This window comes from Platalea leucorodia (genome assembly GCF_965183815.1).
Source record: "Platalea leucorodia genome assembly, chromosome: 2".
NCBI lineage: Eukaryota > Metazoa > Chordata > Aves > Pelecaniformes > Threskiornithidae > Platalea > Platalea leucorodia.
In genome coordinates, this window is record NC_138824.1 from 70,826,036 (window position 1) to 70,848,146 (window position 22,111).

General features: G+C 42.9%; 1 protein-coding gene across 1 annotated transcript; it reads left to right on the top strand.

Annotated features, from left to right (window-relative positions):
• Positions 1 to 1,816: 1,816 nt before the first annotated feature.
• On the top strand, positions 1,817 to 20,043 carry CHST10 (carbohydrate sulfotransferase 10). Its single transcript, XM_082337956.1, has 6 exons — positions 1,817 to 1,895; positions 7,090 to 7,224; positions 10,038 to 10,135; positions 12,821 to 13,055; positions 15,702 to 15,807; positions 17,694 to 20,043. The coding sequence occupies exons 2-6, from the start codon at positions 7,125 to 7,127 to the stop codon at positions 18,229 to 18,231; spliced, it is 1,077 nt and encodes a 358-aa protein (XP_082194082.1). The 5' UTR covers positions 1,817 to 1,895; positions 7,090 to 7,124; the 3' UTR covers positions 18,232 to 20,043.
• Positions 20,044 to 22,111: the final 2,068 nt, after the last annotated feature.

A 22,111-nucleotide genomic window follows, 5' to 3' on the forward strand; every position in this document is an offset into this window, starting at 1 on the left:
TTCTACTACAATTCTGTCTCTTCTGAGTTTGTCCTGTCTTGAACGGTTGTCCCTGATCCTGCAGCAAGCTTCCCTGTGCTCCTCACAGACTGTATTAGGGTTTAGGGCATGACTTTATTAGGGCTCAAGTCTTCCGTGGCAAATCAAATTAAAGGGAATGGACGTTATTTAGGTATTTAGTTATTCACACAATCCCATAATTGGCAATTTTGCCTTATGTTCTCCACACAAGACTTCATAGGAAAACCAGGGTGAAGTGCTGTGTAGCATGAACTTCAACAGTCTACTGCAGAGGGGGCCAACCCTGTGTAGCGTGGATATCAGACCACCTGGCCTGGCATTCAGGGATCATTCCCCAAAGCCTAAAAATCCACTTAGATTTCTCAGTCATGTTTTCTTCCTTGTGTGGATTTTGGGACTCCCACCTCTCCCATCACTGGGCTCAAAATTATCCTGTTTGTGTGGGTCTTTCCAAGGACAGAACATACTTGGGAAGAAGAGGCAGAGATGGAAAAAGAGATGAAGGCTGGAAGCAAGGGCTTCTCATGCAGCATGCCTGTATGACTAGTTTGGACTGATCAACAAGACTGTCTGTAGGATGCTGTTTACTCTGATTCTTCACCTGAAAGGTGGGCTTTCCCTGTGCCCCCCGCTCGACCTACCAGTTCCCAGTGGGTGAATCAATTCTGGTGACCAGACACAAGCGGACAGACTACAGGACAGTTTTTGTGCTGGGTCAGGTAACGGCAGCACATCTTTCGGGGGTCAGGTGATAAAGCGTTTGCACCTTTGCGTTGCACCACCCGATTCCATGCAGGAAGACGTCTCCCCAGCGCCTCTCTTCAATGAGCTTTAAAATGGGGTGGCTTTGTTCCACTGTTGCCCCTTCCTCCAGGCACCGTCCACAGGGCCCTGCTCCACCGTGGGAGCTTCATTTCTGCAGAGTTTAGGAAACACCAGCTCAGCACCCTGACACATCCCTACAGCTACGCGCTGCCACACGTCCCCAAAAGGAGCTGTTTAAATAGCCGTTAAAAATAGACCCATCACCAGCACCTGGTTTTGACGGGATTTGTGGGTATTGGAGTCCTGCAAGTGCACAAAAGTCGCATTTTTAACCTTCTTTTTTTGAAACATGAGCGTTAGGGGCCTATGAAAGATATTTTTAACAGGAAAAGAAACAGGAACGCACGCACACACGCGTATATACGTGAGCCCAGCTGAGCGCCGGCTGCGTCCCCACCAAGGAGCACCAGCCACCCTGCGAAAACTGGAAGCCACCGGGGGAGGCGGGGGCCGGGGCCGGGGCCGAGACCTGCGGCGGGGCAGGGCAGGGCAGGGCAGGGCAGGGCGACGAGGTGGGGCTGCGGCGGACCGCGGGCAGCGCCGCGCTGCTCGCCGGGGGTCGCGCCCGTCCGGCCGGCTGAGGCGCCCCGCTCCCGCCGAGGCGAGGCGGGGCGGGGAGAGGCGGGGAGCGCAGCCCGGCCTCCCTCCCTCCCTCCCTCCCTCCCGTCTCCGGGCAGCCGGGCGCGGCGCTGCGTCTCTTCGGAGCCGAGCCGAGCCATCCCCGCGGCGGCCTTCACCTTCCTCTCCTTCCCGGCGGCAGGGCTGGGGGCGCGGCCGAGGCCGAGGCCGAGGCCTGCCCGCGGCGGGAAGAAATGGAGGCGGCGGCGGCAGGGCCGGGCGGCGGCAGCAGCAGCAGGGGCTGAGCGGGGGCGGGGAGGCGCCGCCGCCGCCGTCCGCAGCCGTCCGGGGGGATGCCGCAGCAGCAGCAGCCGCAGCCGGGGCCGCCTGAGCGAGCCGGCCGCGCCGCCGAGTGAGGCGGGCCCCCGGCAGGAGCGGTGCCCCGCCGCGGGGGGCCGAGGCTGCGGGGAGCGGCGCTGGAGGGCCGGCCGGTAAGGCGGGGAGGGGGCGCTGCGAGGGAGGCCCGGTACCCCGGGGCGGGGCCGGGGCTGCGGGGGGAGGCCTGGCGGCCGGCAGCCCCGGGGAGCGGCTGCTCCGGGCGGGCGGGCGGGGAAGGCAGCGGGCGGTGCGGTCTTTCCTGTCATTCCCGCCGTGCTTCCTCCTCGGGAACGGGAAAAGTTTGCGCCTGTTCAGCCCAGGTCCGGAGCCCGGCTTGTGGGCTGTGGGTGCGCTTCGCCTCGGCCGTGCCCCCTCTTCCTGGCGGGGACCCCTCTGTTTTTATCCCCTCCCTTGGGCAGCGAGCGGAGCCCCCGGGAAGCCCCGATGCTGGGGGGGAAGAGCTGCCGTTCCCGGCTGTGAAGAGCAGGGGGTGCCCGGTGGAGCTGGACCCGGCGGCTGTCGGACAGGGCAGGGGTGTGCTGGGCGGGCCGGCAGCGGCCGCTTCCCAGCCCGGGGGCCGGGGGGTGGGCCTGCAGGCTGAGCCTGCCGCGGGCCGAGGCGGTGGGTTACCCGCCTGCTGCGGGGGCTGCCGCCGCCGCTGCTGCCGCCGCTGCTGCCCCGGGGGTTGCTTTTCCTGCTGCCGACAGGTGAGCTGTGCGTGCCCGGGGAGGACTCCGCTCGCCAGCGGTGGCAGAGACGATCGGCCTGTGAATGCCGCCCGGGGTGGAGGAAAGCCTTAGGAAAGAACCAGCTTTCAGAAATGCATGTTGTAATGTACCTTATAACATTTAGCAGCACCACGCTACTTACCAAAGCAGCGTGTGATAGATTTTTAGTCCAAAATCTGTGTTAAAAGTGTAATGAATCGTCCAGATCTCTTAACTTTAAGGTAACGTAAAGGAGGCCTTGATGAAAATGGATTAGGTAGCCCAGCTAGCTGTTGTTTGGCCTTTGTTACCAGTTCCATTTCAAATTACATCATTAGTCATGTGCTGGTGGGCAAGCAGTTGGAAGTTTGAGACTACCGGCGTGCCGCTGTCATTTGCGATGCGTGCAGAGGCTGTCCTGCCAAGGAGCCCCCGTCCAAGCAGCATAAGCTGCAGAGCAGGGGCTGTGCACTGAGTTTTAATCTTCTACACTTTGTCCTGTCGTTCACATGAAGAACAGCAGACATCCCCAAAGTACAAGTGGTTTTTCCAGGCAGCATGTTACTCGCAGGCCATGGGTAAAGCCTGCCACACTTTGTGTCCTAATCTTTGGTTCGTCTTTGTGTGTGTGTTTGCGATCCTGTTTTTGCTCATGCAAAACTGGCATCTGGCTGATCTGAGGGTTATGTGACCATTTGTCTTTGGGGTAAGTAGCCCAGGGAGGGAAGGACAGAGGAATGGATAGAGAGAGGGTTTGGGGGGGATCTTGTGCTCCTGAAAACTGTCAAATCGCAATAAGAGGGAGAAGGAGCAACCTGAAAAATCCCTGTGTATTTCATTGTGAGAAAACGGACTAAACCTTCAGCAGCTTTCTTTTTTTTTCTACTTGTAAAGAAAAAATGTTTTAGGCAAGAAGTGGTGAAAGACACATTTGAAAGCTGAAGGAAACTATTAAAGAGAAAAAACAGAAGCTAGTGCATGTATTCACTAGAAAATAAGTAACAGGAGAGGCAACAGAAATGCAGTAAGATTGGAGATATAACAGGAAGTGCGACTACCCTATGTGAAATGATAAAAATATTAAAGAAGCAGCTAGAGAACGGGAAACGTAAACATGTTATTTTAAAAACATTATTGGTTATTACATTTAAGTGAGCATAATGGCTGAGTTTTGAACAGTCGTGCTTCTTGAGATAGGTAATGAGCTGCTGATATAGATGTTGTTTCGTTTGGGATGGTAGAAGTGAGTGGCAGCCATTGTAATTACGTTATGATAAACCATCTGACAAGACTCTTGTATCGATGAGTATGGTTGCAGATTTGCTGTGCGCATAAAAAAAGGAGTAGACAAAACTGCTTTATATTTTCTCTCAGCTTCAATGTATTGAAGGTTAATAGTCGTTGTTGTTAGGGATGTGACTGCAATTCTGTCCCCTTTCTGGTCTCAGAGTCCAGTCCTTGAGGTAAGTAGTGTACTGCTCGTAGGTGTCTTTGGCTGAAATGTTGTTCTCCTGTCCCTAGAGCACAGGATCTGGCAGCAGGGTCCTGTGTGTGCTAACTGCTTTTCAGGTCAGAGCACGTGGAAGCTGCTTTCCCAATGTCATTAAACACAACTTCTTAGAAATCCAATACATAAATTACATAAGGGGATATAGATCAATAATCCTTACTGAATGGTGTGCATCCATCACCATTATAAAAGCGGGCAGACTAACAGGGATGCTACGAGTGTTGGAGGCCATTTCTATCATTCTTTATGTAGAACAAATGTACTAGGGGTCTGGTCCAGACCGTTCGTCATGCCTCTGAAAAGCCTGCAGCTGATGGTTAGAAGGAGGTTTTCCTCCTGCAGAATGTTCTCTGCAAGCTTCTGTCAGTCTGTTGCCTTGAAGACAGGTTAAATTGTATTTTGAATGTTGAATGGTTCTCATGGTTTTAGCAGAGCTACCCAAAAAGTAAAAATACCATTGCTACATTTTGTGTCCTGACATCTATTTTGCATTTTTCTCATTTGTGAGAGTTGGAAAATTTTCCAAATTATTGTGATGTCTGAAAGCAAAGGTGATACATTTCAGTGCTCTAAATGGCAGATGGTGGATGTTGTGGCAGACTGAAAAATGAGGACCTTTGAGACCTGGTGGTTTTCAGCGTGAATCTTAGGGCAAGCATTGCACTAGTGCAATGGTAGGATGAGAATAACTTTTGAACTACTTAGCTGGAAAGAGATCAGTGCTCTAGAATTCACACGGTATTATTATTTGCCCTTCCTGGCCATCAGTTTTCCATGTTAAAGAAGAACATGTCTTGGACATTGCATGGTCAGTTGGCAGCTAGGGAATTGCAGCAGAAAATGGGAGACGGCAAACATCATCTTTATGAAGGTCACAGTGCCTGTAACTATCCGAAAGACAGTTGATGCATCTTTTTACCTAAATGCAGTGTTTTCAGGAGAAGTACTTAAAAATGAAATTATAAAAAAAGGGAAAAAGTGACCTCTCAGAAGCCAAACTGAAAAATATTGCACTGAGAAAATAAAAATAGGCCTGAACACTGCCATCCTAGCTAAAAATTATAAATTCTATTTTTCAGTTGGAGATATTATGTTCTTTTCCTCCTCTCACCCATTTCACGTACATCCTTAGGGTCCCAAATCTGTTTTGAACTGCTTGCGTGCCTGCACAGGCTTTTGACATACCCTGAAGATGTTTCACTTCTGTCAGCTACAGCGAGAACCCTTCCTGGAAACATTTGCATTGCTGGAAGGCAAAAGCCAGTTGGAAAAGCGATTGGCACCTGTAGCAGTAGTACTGATGTTGCAGGTGGACCTGCTGAAGCAACGTTAAAACCAGGCTCGCTTCTGTTATTGAAGCTTTGTGGGAACAAAAAAGGTGGAATACTGGTATATGACTGAAAAACTTAATACAAAGTTTTCTTAGAAGTATAGCATGTTTTTAGCATCTTAGCTGGGAATGAGGGCATCTCTCTTATTCCCTGGCAATTCACTCAAGTGGCTGTATAGGAAGTGGGATCACAAACCAGGCAAATGTGACTCTCATTAGAGTTGCACGCGGCTACTTTAGGACTGCGTTTGATCCTGTTGCTAGTTACGTGGGTTTTTTTGTTCTTCATGAGGCTACAAGCACAAACCTCACAGGATTGTTGAGAGGATCTCGTTGTATGAGATTTTTGTGTTAGATCCTCTTTGGTTAAGTGTTTTGAAGTTATGTTATATGTATCCTCAAAAGGAAGCATTCACTTTATGTTCCAGCTTTCCAGCACCTGAGTTCAGGCCCTCAGGTGTCTTATCTCTCCAGCAACAACTGAGACAATGGTGCTTTATTTCTGCAAGATCAAGCCTGAGGAGTCTCAGGTTTTGGTAGCTAGGCAGTGATGTTTGCTGTTAGTTTTTTGTTGTTTTTTTAAAAGTTATGGAAGCTTAAATTTTGCAGTGTGGCTTCCACAGATACTTGTTGTCAGCCCCAGTGCTCCCCTGGGTGCATTGCCCATCAGAAGTTGCAAATTCAGTGAAAGATGTACCTTAAAATTATACATTTCTCTTAACAGCTGGCGACTTAATCTTTTTTGTAATTGGTTTCCTTATATTGCGTCTTAACTTTTAACCATAAAAAATAATTTATGAGGATTACAGTTTCTACAATCAAGCTAAGAAGTGCTTGGAGCACTCCAGCAAACTTAGAAACTGCAAGGTAGGGCAGACACCATGTGTTTCTAATACTGTGCAGTATCCTCATCCTCGCTCTGCTTGGATTCAGTCACTACCTCTGGTTTCTTTGCGCATTGAATCTGTGGTCTCGATTGTTTGGGTAGCCCTTCCTGCGGTCCGGGGGAAGTCCTGTTTCTAAGGCTCACCTGCAGGAATGCAGCTACAGGTAGCAGGCACTGCTGCAAGGAAACCCTTTTTACTATTTATGTGGATAGTGCTTAGCATGATGGAAATAAAAAAAATCTTCCAGAACCTATGGTTGATACTTTGCTGGCAATAACAGTGACACGATAAGAAGAGATATATATTTAAATATTTTGTCAGGTTAAGCTTAGTGTTCTGGCTCGGTAGCTTCCAGCCTGTAATTCATGTGGGCTGGGCAGGGGAGGAGTCCGTGTTACATGTCATGAGCTGACTTGGGATAACTAAAAATACTGTTACTGTTACAGCTTGGTTGATCTGCTGACTAGCTGGCACCAAGAGGGGAGCTTTCTTCATTCACCCTTCCTTTCCTACAGTGAGCCATCTTGCAATTGAGAAAGAAACTATACTTTAAAAACATAGGGGGGTTGCTGGTCTGTCTCCCTGAGCAGTCAGACAGATAGTGCTATTGCCGGCACAAGGAGGGGACTGGGAACGTGTACGTGGGGGTGAAGGAGGAGTGAAGCCTCCTTTTGATAGCAGCCAGTGGTTACATTGCCTCAGCCTTAACATGGGTTAAAAACCCAGCCGAAGGACAAAAAGTAAGAAGTGAAATCTACTGCTATGTTTTATGACATGCATACATATTGGAGTTTTGTCATTTTGGTTATGGAAAGTATTTTTCTAAACTGGAACAATAATTATTAATGTGTCAATCTTTCTTCTTTCAAACAGGAGGCAACACCTTTATATGGCTCATTTCTGACAACATGCACCACCAGTGGCTGCTGCTAGCTGCATGCTTTTGGGTGATATTCATGTTCATGGTTGCTAGCAAGTTTATCACGTTGACTTTTAAAGACCCAGATGGTAAGTTCAACTTTGATGTGAAACAGGAAATTGAATAGTGCTTCACACAAATACTCTTTCTGTGCAAAGTAGTTCTTGGCATGTTACCACTTCAGTAGGATTTAGAACAGAACAACTAAATTTCTAGAAGTGACAGTGCTGACGTTCAGTTTCTGCTTTTCTTGGTAGAAGTCTGCAAAACCAACATCATGTCTTTTTTTTTGATGGTTAACAACAGAGGGGATCATGTTTGGCAGTACTGTCTTGTGAGGTCCGTTTTTTCAAATACACTCAGTTTCAGTATCTTGATCTACTAGAAGTAGAAGTCATGTGCAAAACAACAGAGCACAATTACCTATTTAAAGACAAAGGAAATTCACAAGGAATTGAAGGGTTCGTTTCACATACTAGTTTCTGTCCTCTTGTGACTGCTTGTTCTGTGGCTGCAATATTATGCAAAACTTGTGGAAAGTTTTATTTCATTTGCAATGCACTTAGCCTAGCCACCTCTGCCCTGCTTCTTGCATTCAGTTTTATCCTCTGCTGTTTGACTGACAAACAGCTTATAGGCTTTTGCTTAGCTTAAGTAGCCCAGATGGTATTAAGCTGATGAGGAATTTAAGCCATTTGATGACACCACACAGCATGTTACAGTTTTCTGTCTGCTGAGGAGCTGCTGTTACAAAGCCATCCTACAGAGAGTTTAGGTTGAAAGTGATGACCTAACTTACAGTCCTGAGAGATCTGTATTTTTGCATCTTCCTAAGATATGCAAAAAGTTGTGACTTCTGAAGCGCTGACATCACTAGTGCCATTTGTTTCAGTGACTTGATAGTGGATAAATATATTAGGTGTACCTTTTTAAATAGCATACCTCTGTGTGGCAATTTATTCAGCAAGTCTTACAGATGAGAACTGTAGGCTAACTTAGCTTTCCTTGGTCCCAGCTGTTTTTTGAGCCCTAGTACATCCACAAATAAGCTGATCTTATGTTAGGTAGTTAAGTCTTCCAGTATTTCATTCTATGCCAACTCCTGTTTCCCAGCTCATGTATTCTTTGAGTGGTTCTTCCCACCAGAATTTGCCAGGAGGATTAAATGTAGTTTTAAAAAAACTACTAGTGTACACCCTTTGCATTTACTTGCTTTTCATTATCTTGGCTTTCCAGTTTTTCTTTTTTTTTTTTTTCCTATCCTGAATCTTCCTTCCCCTTTAAGTAGTTGTCTGAGCAGAAGCTTGTGTAGTTTCTTAAGCTCCAGTCGTGCAAAGGCATGGCTGTGGTTAAGTGTATGTATGTGTTGGAGATACCAGTGTATGTATTCAGACTAATGAAGGGAAGTAATGTGAATATACCAACAGAATTTTGGAGAAAATCCCAACAGGATGGCCAGTCCTGGAGGAACTCTTCTAGGCTTAATAAAATATGGCTTTATTTTCCTTATTTATTTTCCTAAATTTTCCTTATTTGGATGTGTCTACTTAGCAGCTAGAACAAAACCAGCAGATGCTCAATGAATCAATGTTCTTTTGTTTAAGCCTTTTACTGATGTCTTGGGTGCATGAGCAATAGGAACTTCTTAATGAGAAGAAGCAAGTTTCTGTCCATTATCTCTAGTAGCATCTGCAGGCATGCTTTCACCCAGTAATAATGAAAGATAGTTTAACTGCTCTTGCACTGGGTCAGATTACTTTGATTTTACAAAAGGATGCCATGGAGTAAGTCTGTGCACAACAATATTTACTGTAGCTGATTGCTGGGATGCTTACACTGTTTTCAGTTTTAACTTGTTTTTCCATGCGTGCCCTTTGTTAAAATCCAGTGTAGGCAGAGTAGAGTACTCCCTTAAGAAAAGGTTGTGGCAGTACACACATTTTCTCAACCATAACACAGTAAGCCACTGTGGATGCAGATGGAGGAAGATTATTCATAGAAGAAACTATATGAAGGGAAAAGTAGTCCAATGTGGATGGAAATAAATTTTCAGGGAGAAATCATGTTCTTTTTGCTTTGTGGTTAGGGAAAGCTGCTTCAAATTATTTTTGATCTTTCTGCACCATGTAAAATGAAGCTACAGCCTTGTGTTATTTTTCAGTTTTCCTGTAGCATACCAATGGCAAAAGATGCAAAGGGCTCTTCCCTTACATACTTTAATTTCGTCTCAAACTATTAGCTGCCCTAAAACCATTAAAAAAGGAACAAGAGTGTCAGCTGAGTTTGTTCTTTCATTGTGGGAGTCTCTAAGGAATGCCATCAGTCCAATAATAAAGGAAGAGGGGATCTTGTATTTATTGCTGGTTAGAGGTGTTTACTTAGAGCACCAAAGAAATAAAAGGTGGTCCTTAATGACACTTCTCTTCTGGTAATGTCTAAGAGTTTACAACAGAAGAAACCTATCTACTAATAGGAAGGGAGGGAGAAACCTGATAGATAAAGTTTTTTTTATTTGGACATGCTTTGGGAAGTTTACTGAAAAATGAAAATCTCCTACTGTCAAGTCCATATAGTTATACTCAATTGTCTACCAATCGCGATATTTGGATTTACGATTTCTATGTCTCTTTGCACAGTTTGTTTTAAAAAGACCAAAATAAAAGATAATGGACATGTTTCTTTGATAAAACTCAACTGAAGTTGCATCCAAAATTCCCACAGAGTACATCCTTTAAAATATTCATAGTCTGTCTCATGTCTTCTCTACTACCTTCCCATTTGGAAACAAATCCCAATGTTTTGTAAGCTTAATACAGAAAGTGATGTTTAGTTGTGTTTTAAAGCAAAAATAGTTGCCTTCCCCCCACCTTCTGTAATGCTTTTATCTCTCTTCCTTCTTTAGGCTATGGTGCCAAACAAGAGCCATTGATACTGACAGCTGTGACAAAAGTGGAAGAGGTGCATGTGCCAGAGGAAAAACATTGGCCTGAAGAATTCCAGGTGCATACTGTTGAGATAAGCGTTACATATATTAAAGAGTGGGAGAAAATAAGACATTAAGTAAGGGCTTCCTGTTGTTAAAAGGAATTGCTGGACAGGAATTATTTATTCAGACTGTTCTATTTAGATAGAGCCAACAGAATTAATGTTAGCTTCACAAAACTAGTTTGTTGTGGTAACCTGCTGTCTTGTTTCATCTGAATGATTCAACTTAATGTGTTTCCATTTCTAGGAGAAAATTGTTACAGTACTCCTTTATTGAGTCAGGACAGTAATTTTTGCTAGCCTTTTTAATATAATGGCCCAATTTTGGATTACTGGTATTCTGCCTTGCCATAGCCATCAGGTTTGTGGTTATTGAGGGCAAGCCTGTGTCTTGTCTATTCTCTTTGTTCTCTGCTCAGTCTCTCCGATTCTTTTTATCAGTCTCCATTTCTTTTTCATGTTTTGTGCTCTTTATGCTTCACATCTCAGCGTTTTTCCAAGGCAGAACACGAACACAGTAGTATTCAATACCAGTTGGTCCTTTAGATGCATGGTTCTGTGCTTTCAGAAATAAAGCAGAACAAATGTGGTACCTGCTAATTTATAGGGAGACTCTGAAAATGCCTAATGCAAATGTAAGTTTGAGACTAGTCTCACAGTGGGCTAAGGGCAATATTTTTTTCCGTTGGTTACATAAGTTACCTTATGTTTAGAGTATTTTTGTGATGCAGCATGGAAGGTAGGTTTCTGTATAAACATGACACTTTTTGTTTTCATATGTAAAAAACCTGATATTTAAGTTATCCTCAAAATACTTGGGAGAAACACTTTGTTCAGTGGAAGGCTGGCAGATCTGTGTAGCGAGTTTTAATATTTTCCTTCACTTGTATGGAAGAGGATAATAAGGTTTCTGGATCTAAAACTATACCCTTTTGACTTCCCAACAGCATGAAATGCAGAATTAATATTAATCCTGGTTGCATGCAAAAGGAATTGTTTTGACAGATAAGCAATCTGTCAGGCTGTTCAGATTACATTCTGACCAGGGGATATTGGAGAAGAGTAACAAACAGAAAAAGCAGAATGAGATTTTTTTTTCCTTATGAAGGGTTGGGACAAAAAGTAAAGTCATTTCTTTTTCATGTGTAGCTTGGACACTGTACCTAAAATCATAGAATCACAGAATGGTTTTGGTTGGAAGGGACCTTTGAAGATCATCTAGCTCAACCCCGCTGCAATGAGCAGGGACATCTTCCACTAGATCAGGTTGCTCAAAGCCCCGTCCAACCTGACCTTGAACACTTCCAGGGATGGGGCATCCACAGCTTCTCTGGGCAACCTCTTCCAGTGTCTCACCGCCCTCATTCTAAAGAACTTCTTCCTTATATATAATCTAAACCTATCCTCTTTTAGTTTAAAACCATTACCTGTTGTCCTGTCACTACAGGCCCTGGTAAAGTCTTTCTCTGTCTTTCTTATAAGCCCTCTGTAAGCATTGAAAGGCTGCAATAAGGTCTCTCCAGAGCCTTCTCTTCTCCAGGCTAAACAACCTCAACTCTCTCAGCCTGTCCTCATAGGAGAGGTGTTCCATCCCTCTGATTATTTTCGTGGCCCTCCTCTGGACCCACTCCAACAAGTCCATGTCTTTCCTGTACTGTGGACTCCAGAGCTGGATGCAGTACTCCAGGTGGGGTCTGACGAGAGTGGAGTAGAGGAGCAGAATCACCTCCCTCGACCCGCTGGCCATGTTTGTTTTTTATTTTTTTTTTTTATACAGCGCACGATATGATTGGCTTTCTTGCCTGCGAGCACATATTGCTGGCACATATCCAATTTTTCATTCATCAGTATCCCCAAATCCTTCTCTGCAGGCCTGTTCTCAGTCAGTACATTCCCTAGTCTGTATTGATATTGGGGGTGGCCAGCTGTGTAAATCAATTAGTGGAAGGGGGAAGATTGGTCAGTAGAAATTTAAATTTTCCCATCACCTGTTAATCAGACAAGCTCCTTTTTCCTCTCTCCCCACTAATCGTGAGGCAGAGGTGGTTGTGGTTCCTGTCTTAGTCTCAGAAAAATGAGACATATCGAACAGTTCATCCATTTTTGGGGAGAGGAATCCTGCCTGCTTCTCTCATTTGCCACAGTAAGCACCAATGCACATTGTGTGAATTTTTGTTCACTTAATTTTGTTGCAGCTTGGATAAATGGAAACACTGAAAGCCTACATGTGCTAGAACTTTTACCCTAAATTTTTCTTTCCCAGCCAGATGGGTCAGCATCCCTAAGCCCCATCTTCTCAGAGATTAAAGCTTAATTTCTGTTGAAATTCCTGTCCCAGCCCTTCAGAAGATTTCTTACTTGCTGTTGAAGCTTTGTGGGAGTTCCAATATTTGGTCAAGGAGTGTTGTATCCACACAGATAAGACCCTGCTGCTCTTCAGCAGATTTAAATTATTGTATGGAAAAGCTTTTACTACTGTCTGCTACTATGTAATGACTTAAGAGTCGAACCAACATGTACAACAGCAGCACAGGAAGAAAACTGTGTGCTACTCCTTCAGTTAATACATAGCAAAGCTTTAATCATGAATCTGGGTGTCATTAGGATGCACAGTTTGGGGATTTTTATACTTTAGAATTTGATCTGAAAACTAAACTCTTGCACTTTTGTTTTTTTCTTTCCTCTCTGCATTTCATAAAGCCAACTGGAAAAGCTTTTTCTGGAAATCTGATCCGCCAGCCCCTGGTTCATATGGAAAGACTTGAGCTTCTCAGGAATGTCTGCAGAGACACTGCATTGAGAAATCTCTCTCACACTGCAGTTTCCAAATTCGTCTTGGACCGAATATTTGTGTGTGACAAGCACAAGATCCTGTTTTGTCAGACGCCAAAAGTGGGCAACACTCAGTGGAAAAAAGTCTTGATCGTTTTAAATGGTATCTACTCTGCTGTGGGTGTGTGGGTTTCTTTGAGGAGGAGGAAAGAACAGAATTGGTCCAACTGGGACAACACAAAAATGGATTTTTTTTCTGCTTTTCTGTACACTGATACTTAATTTCAGCCTTTCATTCTTCAGTTGCTTCTAGTCCTTTCAAAACATCTCTTTTAAAGAAAATACACCTGTTCTTTCTGTGAAAACAAATACTGTTATTACTTGGCTCAAAAGTGATTTGAGTCACAAAATAGTACCCATATGCATGTGGTAGGTAGATTTTGTTATCTTTGAAGAGGTGGCACTAACTTATAGAACTTGAAACAAGTAAATTACAAGGTATCACAGTTCCCTAAGAAACAATAATACAAAATTTCTGACTTGAGGCCACTGACTTTTAACTAGGGTTTTTTTGGCATGAAGAAAGCTACTTAAAACTTGGCAGCTGCTGTTGGTCTGTACTGCTGAGATCTTGTGTATATACTATCAGTGAGCCATCACAGGAGTTATGAAGATTCTGAGGTGCTTAAGGCAATAGTTTGGTCAACAAAGGTATGTATAAAAGACTAAAAGGAGGAGTGAAGGGACTAGTGTGTTTGAATAACGATCTACAAGGTGATACCTCTTCTGGTAGCCTGGTATGCTAATAAAAATAACTCATTTCCTCAGGGTTTTCTATTGTACCACTACGTGCACACAATAACTTGATCGTATTTAACATAACACACCTTTGTTTGATATGAGGCCCTCTTGCCTGTCTGTGCATCAGGGCTGTGAATTTGCCACAAATAGTCAGGTCAGTTGAGGTCGTTCTGTGGTTTTGCAGGTGGCATAGCTCACCAAGATGTGCACAAAACCTGAATGTTGTAAACCCAGCTTTCTTGTTAGAAGCACCCTGCGAACAGCCAGCTCTGCACTTGTGTTTTTAGGGTTTTTTTTACCTTGTGTGAGCTAGTTTGCACACCTGGAAGGAAACAGTCACAAATTGGCAAAGGAACTGTGTTCTTCAGCAAAACTTTCGTAGCAAGGAGTATGTCTTTAAAAACTTTAATAATAGTTTCGACTTTGATATATGCGTGGGAGCTGAAAATCCAGGAAAGATACACATGCACATAGGTATGGGCATGTGTCTTAAATACCTATGAAAGCTACACTCCAAGATAGTACTAAATATGAAACTATAAGTGCATTAGAAGTACCTGCTCTTGTCAGAATTTAACAGAGATACCATGCAAAGAATAGCTCAGGACAGGCAGGCATGTATTGGCTGTGTTGAGTGGAGGATAACTCATGTCTTATCAGAGGGAACCTTTCACCTTGAGCTTCCTAGTTGTGGCGTGTTCGATAATGATAGAAAATTGTTGCCATATGAACACTGGTCTCTTCTGCCTTGAGCTGCCCATGTACTAGTATCTGCTGATGAAGACTAAAGACTACTTCTGCAGTTGACCTAACTTTCTCCTCTTTGGGTAGTTTCAGCAGGCAGGGCTTATATTTGAGGGGGAATACTTTACATCCAAATACCTAGGTGGTATTTGGAGGTTCAGGATGGAGAAACGCAGCTGTGGCACTGTGGGGGAGCTAACCCTGCTACTGCTTGTACCGAATCTCTGCTCTGGATGAATGCAAGGTTTCTGTTTCTGAGGCTGTCTAATCTGGCATCTGTTGTCCACATGTAATTCACCTACAGTACCAAAAAACATAATTAGAAAACTGAAATTAATAAAATACAACCACCCCACCCACCCCCCCCCCCCCCCCCAAAAAAAAAAAAAAATACTAGAAAACTGAGAAGCTGAGCGGTGTGGATTATTCCCTGCAGTTCTGCAACAGAGAAGGCCGTAGAGGCTTTCATCTGAAGAGCTTGTTTGGTAGCACCCTGTTCTTGTTGCAGGTTGGTACTCTGAAATGATGCTGTTGAAGGCTTACTCCTAAAGTCCAAGGGGCCCACATGAGATATTTCTCAAGGTCATAAAAACTTCCAGGATCAGGATCTTAAAATAAATGCATCAGAATTTAGTGACATTATTTTTCTTGTCAGCTTATGTGCTTGCAAGAATGAATATCTGGAGGCTTTCTATTGTTAATTTTAGTGCTTTTTAATCTGTGTAGTATTGTATGATTGGAATTTTTGTTTCAGCACAGCATAGTCATTAAAATAACTTCATGTATCCTGACAGCAAAGTGCTTTTGTGTTGAAGCAGTTCCAAAAGCAGCCCACAGCATTTATTTTTTGTTGGTGATAGAGACTCAGCCAAGAAGCTGGTTCCTTCTTTGGAGTTAATCCTCAGTCTTCCTCCATTTGTATGTGTGGGCAGAGGGAAAGAGAATGGGAACGCTGAGGTGGGGAGTTATAGGCTTAGACATAATGGCTGATAAAATTTGCATAATGTGCTTTTCTGAGAGTTTTGAGGCTGTTTGGTCTTGGACCTTGATGTCACATACCCTAAAGAATTTTAACAGTTTTCAGCTTCGCAGTCAGAATCTCTCATCATTTAACAATTTTAAACATAGTAACCGTAAATGCTAAAAATATAGGAAACAGAAAGATAAAACAAAAAGCTGTCAGCCAAAGGCACACATGCTTGCTCGTGCTCACTTTTTTCCCGCCTTGAAAGATTCACTTGCTCTCTCTTTTTGATTTATCTAGGAGCATTTTCTTCCATAGAAGAGATCCCAGAAAATATTGTACATGATCATGAGAAGAATGGCCTTCCACGCTTGTCCTCCTTCAGTGACTCTGAAATTAAAAAACGGTAAGAGGTGGCTTCCCAGGGCTGTGGGAGGGGTTTGGAGTCAGTGGTGTTATGGACAATCAAGAGTATGGTTGAAGTCTACATCTGGAATTGAGGACAGTGAGGTTTCTACTCCAGCACTTGTATTATGGCACTATTCTGCTATCCTCACGGATGTTGCTGTGACTACCTTCCTACTGGCTTTGGAGGAGAACACCTGTGTAATTGGTGATACAACCAGCTCCCTCTGGATATAGGGTTTCTGTAGTTCAATGCGTACGTGCTACATAATTGACCTTCAGAAGGGATGGTTTAGTTGGAAGGTCCACCCTGATGCCTTGTGTGGTAAATCTTACTGCCTGTCATTGCAGGCAGATTTACTTATTGGGATTGAACTGGCTAAGTTTAAAATGTTAGTGCTCCTTAGCCTGAGAGTATTGTCCATTCAGCTGAGCCACTTTATCTTCCTGTTTGGGTGCTTCTGGTTCTTCTCGGAGCAGAAAAAATACTTCCCTGCAGTAGAGCCTTCTAAATTACTTTGGCTAGATTTTTGACTGTGTCTGTTCTCATCTCTGCTAGAGCCTATGCCATTTATAATCCCTGTAAGGGGTGGTAGCATGGAGAGAACAGGACATAAGATGACAGTGGACACCTGTAAGCTTGTGCTTGCGTGGGTTTTGTGTGTATTAAGCCATTCTGAAGAGTCATCCCCTTATACATGTGGTGTTAGCTCTCAGTAGAGCTCAGTCCAAGGTTTGTTGCATTCGGCAGTACAAATACATTTATCACAGCTGTGCCTGTGGAAATGGGATCACTTAATTATGTTGATAGTGTGCAAGAGAAAATACTGTCACCACGAGAACGTGGATCTGTTCTCCCTCACTGGGAACAGCCCTGCATAGAAAGTAACTGTTCACCTGGGGGATGAGCCATAGCTAGGGTATTTGAAGTTGAATGCCATTATGATTTGGGTTGTTGCAGTCAGCCCAACACAGAAGTTGTGCTGGAGATGCATAACGTCAGTTTGGTTGGGAATTCTGAAATATATTATCAGAGAGTTTAGGTGTAGAGAGAGGGATGGTGTGGATCTGCTGATCTAATTTGCTAATCTCTAGCCCTGCCTGGTGAGGGGTAAGTCAGAAGAACCTGAGGACTGGTCCAAGTGCCTGTTGAGGCTGGAAAGAGTCCATCCACTTATTTCAGTGAGGATTGGGCTCTAAATAGCCCTTCTCAGCTTTTTACTGAAATAAACTTTGTTTTCGGTTTCCTCCTACAGATAATCTCTGACTGCAGAATATTACAGTTCCGTGGTGTCACAACAAAATGCAAAATTCTGTTGAAAACTGTCTCATGAAAATAATGTTCTTGGCCATTATTGAAAGCATGACAAAACATCAAATAAAATACCAGAATTTTTTTTTTTTTTTTTTTACTTAAGCAGTGATTTGTCTACCTACCTGCCAGTGAAAAATGCAGTCCTCTGTACACATTCAGCTGTACCAAGCCACTTTTTCCATGTCTTTGTGTATTTTGCTTCTTGAGCTTGATCACATGGCATTAAAAATATCTTTGACTCGGAGCTTTCAGCATCTTTTCAGCATCTTTAGTCTCCTCTTTATATGGATTGAGATAAATTAAGCTCTTCCAGGTTGAATGAAATGTGAAAACTAGGATGAACTATTTCCACTTTGTGCTATATACAAAAACTGTTAGTAAAAAGACAGAAATTGTGTTTCTAGTCCTATTGGTTATAATATTGGTAGACTGTGCAAGTGGTGTAAGATTCATATTGCTGTGTCTGTGGTCAGAGTTTATGTACATTTTGTACGTCTTTGCTAAACATGCTTTAAACACTTTGCTAAATACTTTCCTTCATTATTTAACTTTTTTTTTCTTCCCCTGTTTAGACTGAATTTATACTTCAAGTTTTTTATTGTTAGAGATCCATTTGAAAGACTTATTTCTGCATTTAAAGACAAGTTTGTGCACAATCCTCGGTTTGAACCTTGGTACCGGCATGAAATCGCTCCTGGCATCATTCGGAAATATAGAAAGAATCGCACAGAGACCAAAGGGCTGCAGTTTGAGGATTTTGTACGCTATCTGGGTGACCCTAACCACCGATGGCTGGATGTTCAGTTTGGTGACCACATCATTCATTGGGTAACGTATGTGGAACTTTGCGCCCCCTGTGAAATCACATATAGTGTGATCGGACACCATGAAACCCTGGAGGACGATGCTCCGTATATCTTGAAAGCAGCCGGCATAGACCACCTGGTATCATACCCCACGATTCCACCAGGCATAACAGTGTACAACAAAACAAAAGTAGAGCGGTATTTTTCAGGAATTAGCAAGAGAGACATAAGACGCCTTTATGCACGGTTTGAGGGCGATTTTAAACTCTTTGGTTATCGGGAGCCAGATTTCTTGCTTAACTGACACCTAGGATAAGCTCTGAAGAAGTGTCTCATGGATTAATCTAAAATAGCGTGAATACCAGCTGCAACACTGACAGAGCTGAGAATGACCATTTGTTTTCTAGCTTTTTGATGTTGCTCCATTTTTCAGTGAAATATTTGTCACATGAACAAGTAGGGGCATATAGTTGTTGTTTACTGACCATGTTTTCAATATGTGACATTGCAGTCTGTTAGGAATGAAGTCTCTGTTATCTGAAATACAGAATTCCACTTCTCCCCTCTTCCCTTTGGGAAAAAAAGAGGGAGAATGAATGGGCTGTGATCTTCCCCTCCCTCTCCCAGACAGAATACCTTTTTTAAAATGTTGTGAAGTATTTATAAAGATGGCAATTTCACTGTAGGTTAACTCTGACACATGGGTGAACTTGATGATTCATGCTCATGAGAAAGGCATGTAGTCTTCCATGAGCTTTGAAAATGAGAAGCCAGTACAGGACTAAAAATTGATTAAAATGCTTGACAAGTAAAATCATCTAGGTTCTGTCATGTGGCTGCTATAATAACAGTAATGCTGATCTAATCCCATTTTTGTTTGTCACCTAAATGAACCTAATTAGACAGAAGCTTTAGAGGTGTTAAAAAAGGGACTGGTTCCAGAGCCCAGTTGTCATTGTATTTTTGTCAAGTGTTTACTGTACTTACTACTGGTCTATTGAGCCTCATAATGCTACTTTTGATTTTCAAAATATTATTTAACTCCTGAATATGTAAGTTGTCTGAGAACACCAGATGCAAATGGAGCATAGAAGAAATACGAAACTGCTAGGGAAACTTGAAGGAAAATTAATTTAAAATAAAGTATTAATTGTATTTGGAGGAGCACATATAGAAGTCATGAGATGCTCTTTAGATATCACACAATTTAACTTGTTTTGTCTTCTAACAGTTAAGATTAATAAAGAAGCCACAAAAACGGGATGTCATATAAAAGAGCTGCTAGAGTTACTTGGATTAACGAGCTACGTTTTTCTTATATCCAGCCTTGCTGAATGTTCAGTACATCAGAGAACAGAAAATTTACCCCCCTCTGAAGATTCTCTCCCTACTGCTAAAGGAGACAGGACGAATCTCCGATTTTTCCAGTGATTCACTGCCATGGTGTTCCAACTCAAAAATGCCCAACATTTGTGTTACCAATGGGGTGAGTTGGCAACTTCCCAGGAGTTTGAATGTCACTTGAATTTGTGTACCCATTTTATGCACTAAAAAAAGAAAAACAGAATTGAATGGATGCAGCCATCATATCTGCCTGTGCTCGCCTTGTGTCTCATAAAGAGCAGTCTCTTGTTTGATTTCACCAGCAATAAAAGTCAGTGCGCTGCCACCTCATCCCGCAGGCCACGGGAGAGAGAGACCACATATCTGAAATACAGGAATTGCTCTGTCGCAGTGAGCATGTGAACTGTATTTTTTTTAAATCTTAGTCCTAAAAGATTAGTTTTGAGATCAGCATAATGTTGCTGGCTAGAAATGCTAATGATGGCCAGTGCTACAGAACCTCCTCTTAAATCCAGCCACAGCATGTTTTTGATCGCTTCCTGTATCAACAAAGGGAAGCATCTTGCACTTGTGAAAAAAGAAAGCTGTGCCAAGCTGACATGTGCTGCTACCCACAAAAAGGAAGCCCTCTTGTAGCTGGAAATGATTTCAGAAAGATCTCAACAGACTAGTTGAAATAAGGGAGAATCATCAACCGGGCATTGTTAGCAAGAGAATAGTTCAGGGTGGCAGAGCTGGAAGGTGGTATTTTTTCAATATTTTTTTTTTTAAAAACAACAATTACAGTGCCCTAACTTTTTAGTTCTTAACCAATGATAAAAAGGTGTTAACAGCTCCAGGTTTTTCTGTCGTTTTCTTAATATGGGAACTTAGCAAAATGTACTGTTAAATGCATTTTGGAGCTAATGACCTGATTGATTACCTCTCTGCCAATTTAAAATGTAACAGTGAATAATGTATAGTAAATTCAGGCCTTAAATTTTAATTCTAATAAAGATAAAGTAGAATTGTTTTCCTCTGAAAGCATAAGCTACTGATCACACAGAACTCCAATGTATTTTTTTTATTTTTCTTGGTAAATTACTTAATGTATCAATTGCTTAAAAATTGCCAGGTGGAAAGTGCTACGTAAATATTAAGCAATAGTATTTTTTTCTAATAGCTTTCTCTACGTTGAGTTCTCTCAGGCATCTGACAGCAAATGGGAACAGAGCTATGGACTGACATAGGCAGAGGTGTGTACTGCTCTCCCAGCTCCGTGCTCCCGCACTTTTCAGGCTGGGGCTGGAACACTCCTTATCATTTCTTCAACTCAAACACAAAGTTTCTCCTTTCAATGATACCCTCCTGAGCTCTGTTTTCTTTCTGGAAGTGTGTTTTTTTTCCTCATGTGGCTGAAGTAATGATGGTGCGATTTGGCATGACTCCTGCAGAAACTTGGATGGCATGAAAGCCCTTGGCAAGGTATGGTAGGGTCCAGTGCAGGCAGGGTTGCCAGAGCATATTGTGTTGCGGAGGACACTCTTGCCATGCTAGTTATGGTGAATTAAATGCTTGTGTTTTGTTTTAGCTTAATTGTACACTATACAAGGCTTTTACAAATTTAGTCCCAGTGGCATGCAGGGACTTCATTTGGTTGGTTGGATATCATTTGCATATCATTTTCAAACCGCAGGTGATATTTATGTCATATTTTGGGAACTGCTGGCCCAGGTGTTATTTCTCTTTTCTTATTGTTACAGCTTCAGAAAACAAATTCACATCCTTACTTTGTGCATCTCTGTCTCTTTCTGTTGTCTCTCCTCAGCAGCTTTTGAATCCTTTGGCACATTTTACAGAGGAAAGTCGAGCTCTTACGGATAGTGAGTTGCAGTAATCTTGAAAATAAGAGATAAGATGTTTTTTGTACATCAGAGAGTCCACGCTGTATGTTAGCTTTAGGGAAAGTACAGACAGGAAACTGAGTTTTACTGTTTCTGCTCGTCTTAGAGCTCTTTGTTTCTCATGGACTCCTTTCCCTAGTGCTCCGAGTCTAGCCTCTGATCTTGGCTAACAAAGACAAAAATCACGAATTAAAATGTATTGCATGGGTCTGTTATCTTCACATTCCTTATAAAATTAAGGACGCTTCTAGACATCAGCTGACTGGGGTTTTTTTGAGGTCTTGGGCTTTTTGGGTTTTTTTTGTCTTCCTTGTGGTGAAAATGGATCCAGAATTCACTTGCTTGTGAACCAACTTTAAGGGCAATGCCTGTCCCCTTTTCTTTTAACTTCAGCACACAGTGCGTTATCACCGGTGTGCTTTCTGATCACGTGCCATGAAGATGTTTTTCTGTAGTTAAAAATACATGTGCAGTTTATTATTTTGGGAACTGTTCCTTCAAAGAAGTAGCAATTCAAAATTGTCCTGAAAATACGTATTTTTCACAGATAAGCATGTTGTTTTCCTCTTCATGCTCAGATGCTGCCCTGTTTGCACTGAGGGTAACAGCCCCCTGCTGCTACCGCTTGTCTCTGTCCTCAGATCAAGGAAGCTATCAGACAGCTCTGGCTTTTGTGTAACATTATTTTTCCCTTGAGGTGTTAATAACTTTGTTGGCTGGGAAAGCCACCTTTGATCTTATCTGTGCTCCAGAAAGTTTGCCGAGAAAAGAGTGATTATATAGGGATTGCTTAAGCTTATTTTCTCAGATGAAAAAAGATGTCTCATCAGTGTATCTGCCTGTATCTGATATCCCTTGATTGACAGAGAGAGGGTGAATGATCTTTCTGCTTAATGGCCTTATCGTGATTTACACTAAGCCCCCATCCTATTATTATGGCAATGTGAAGGGACTTGG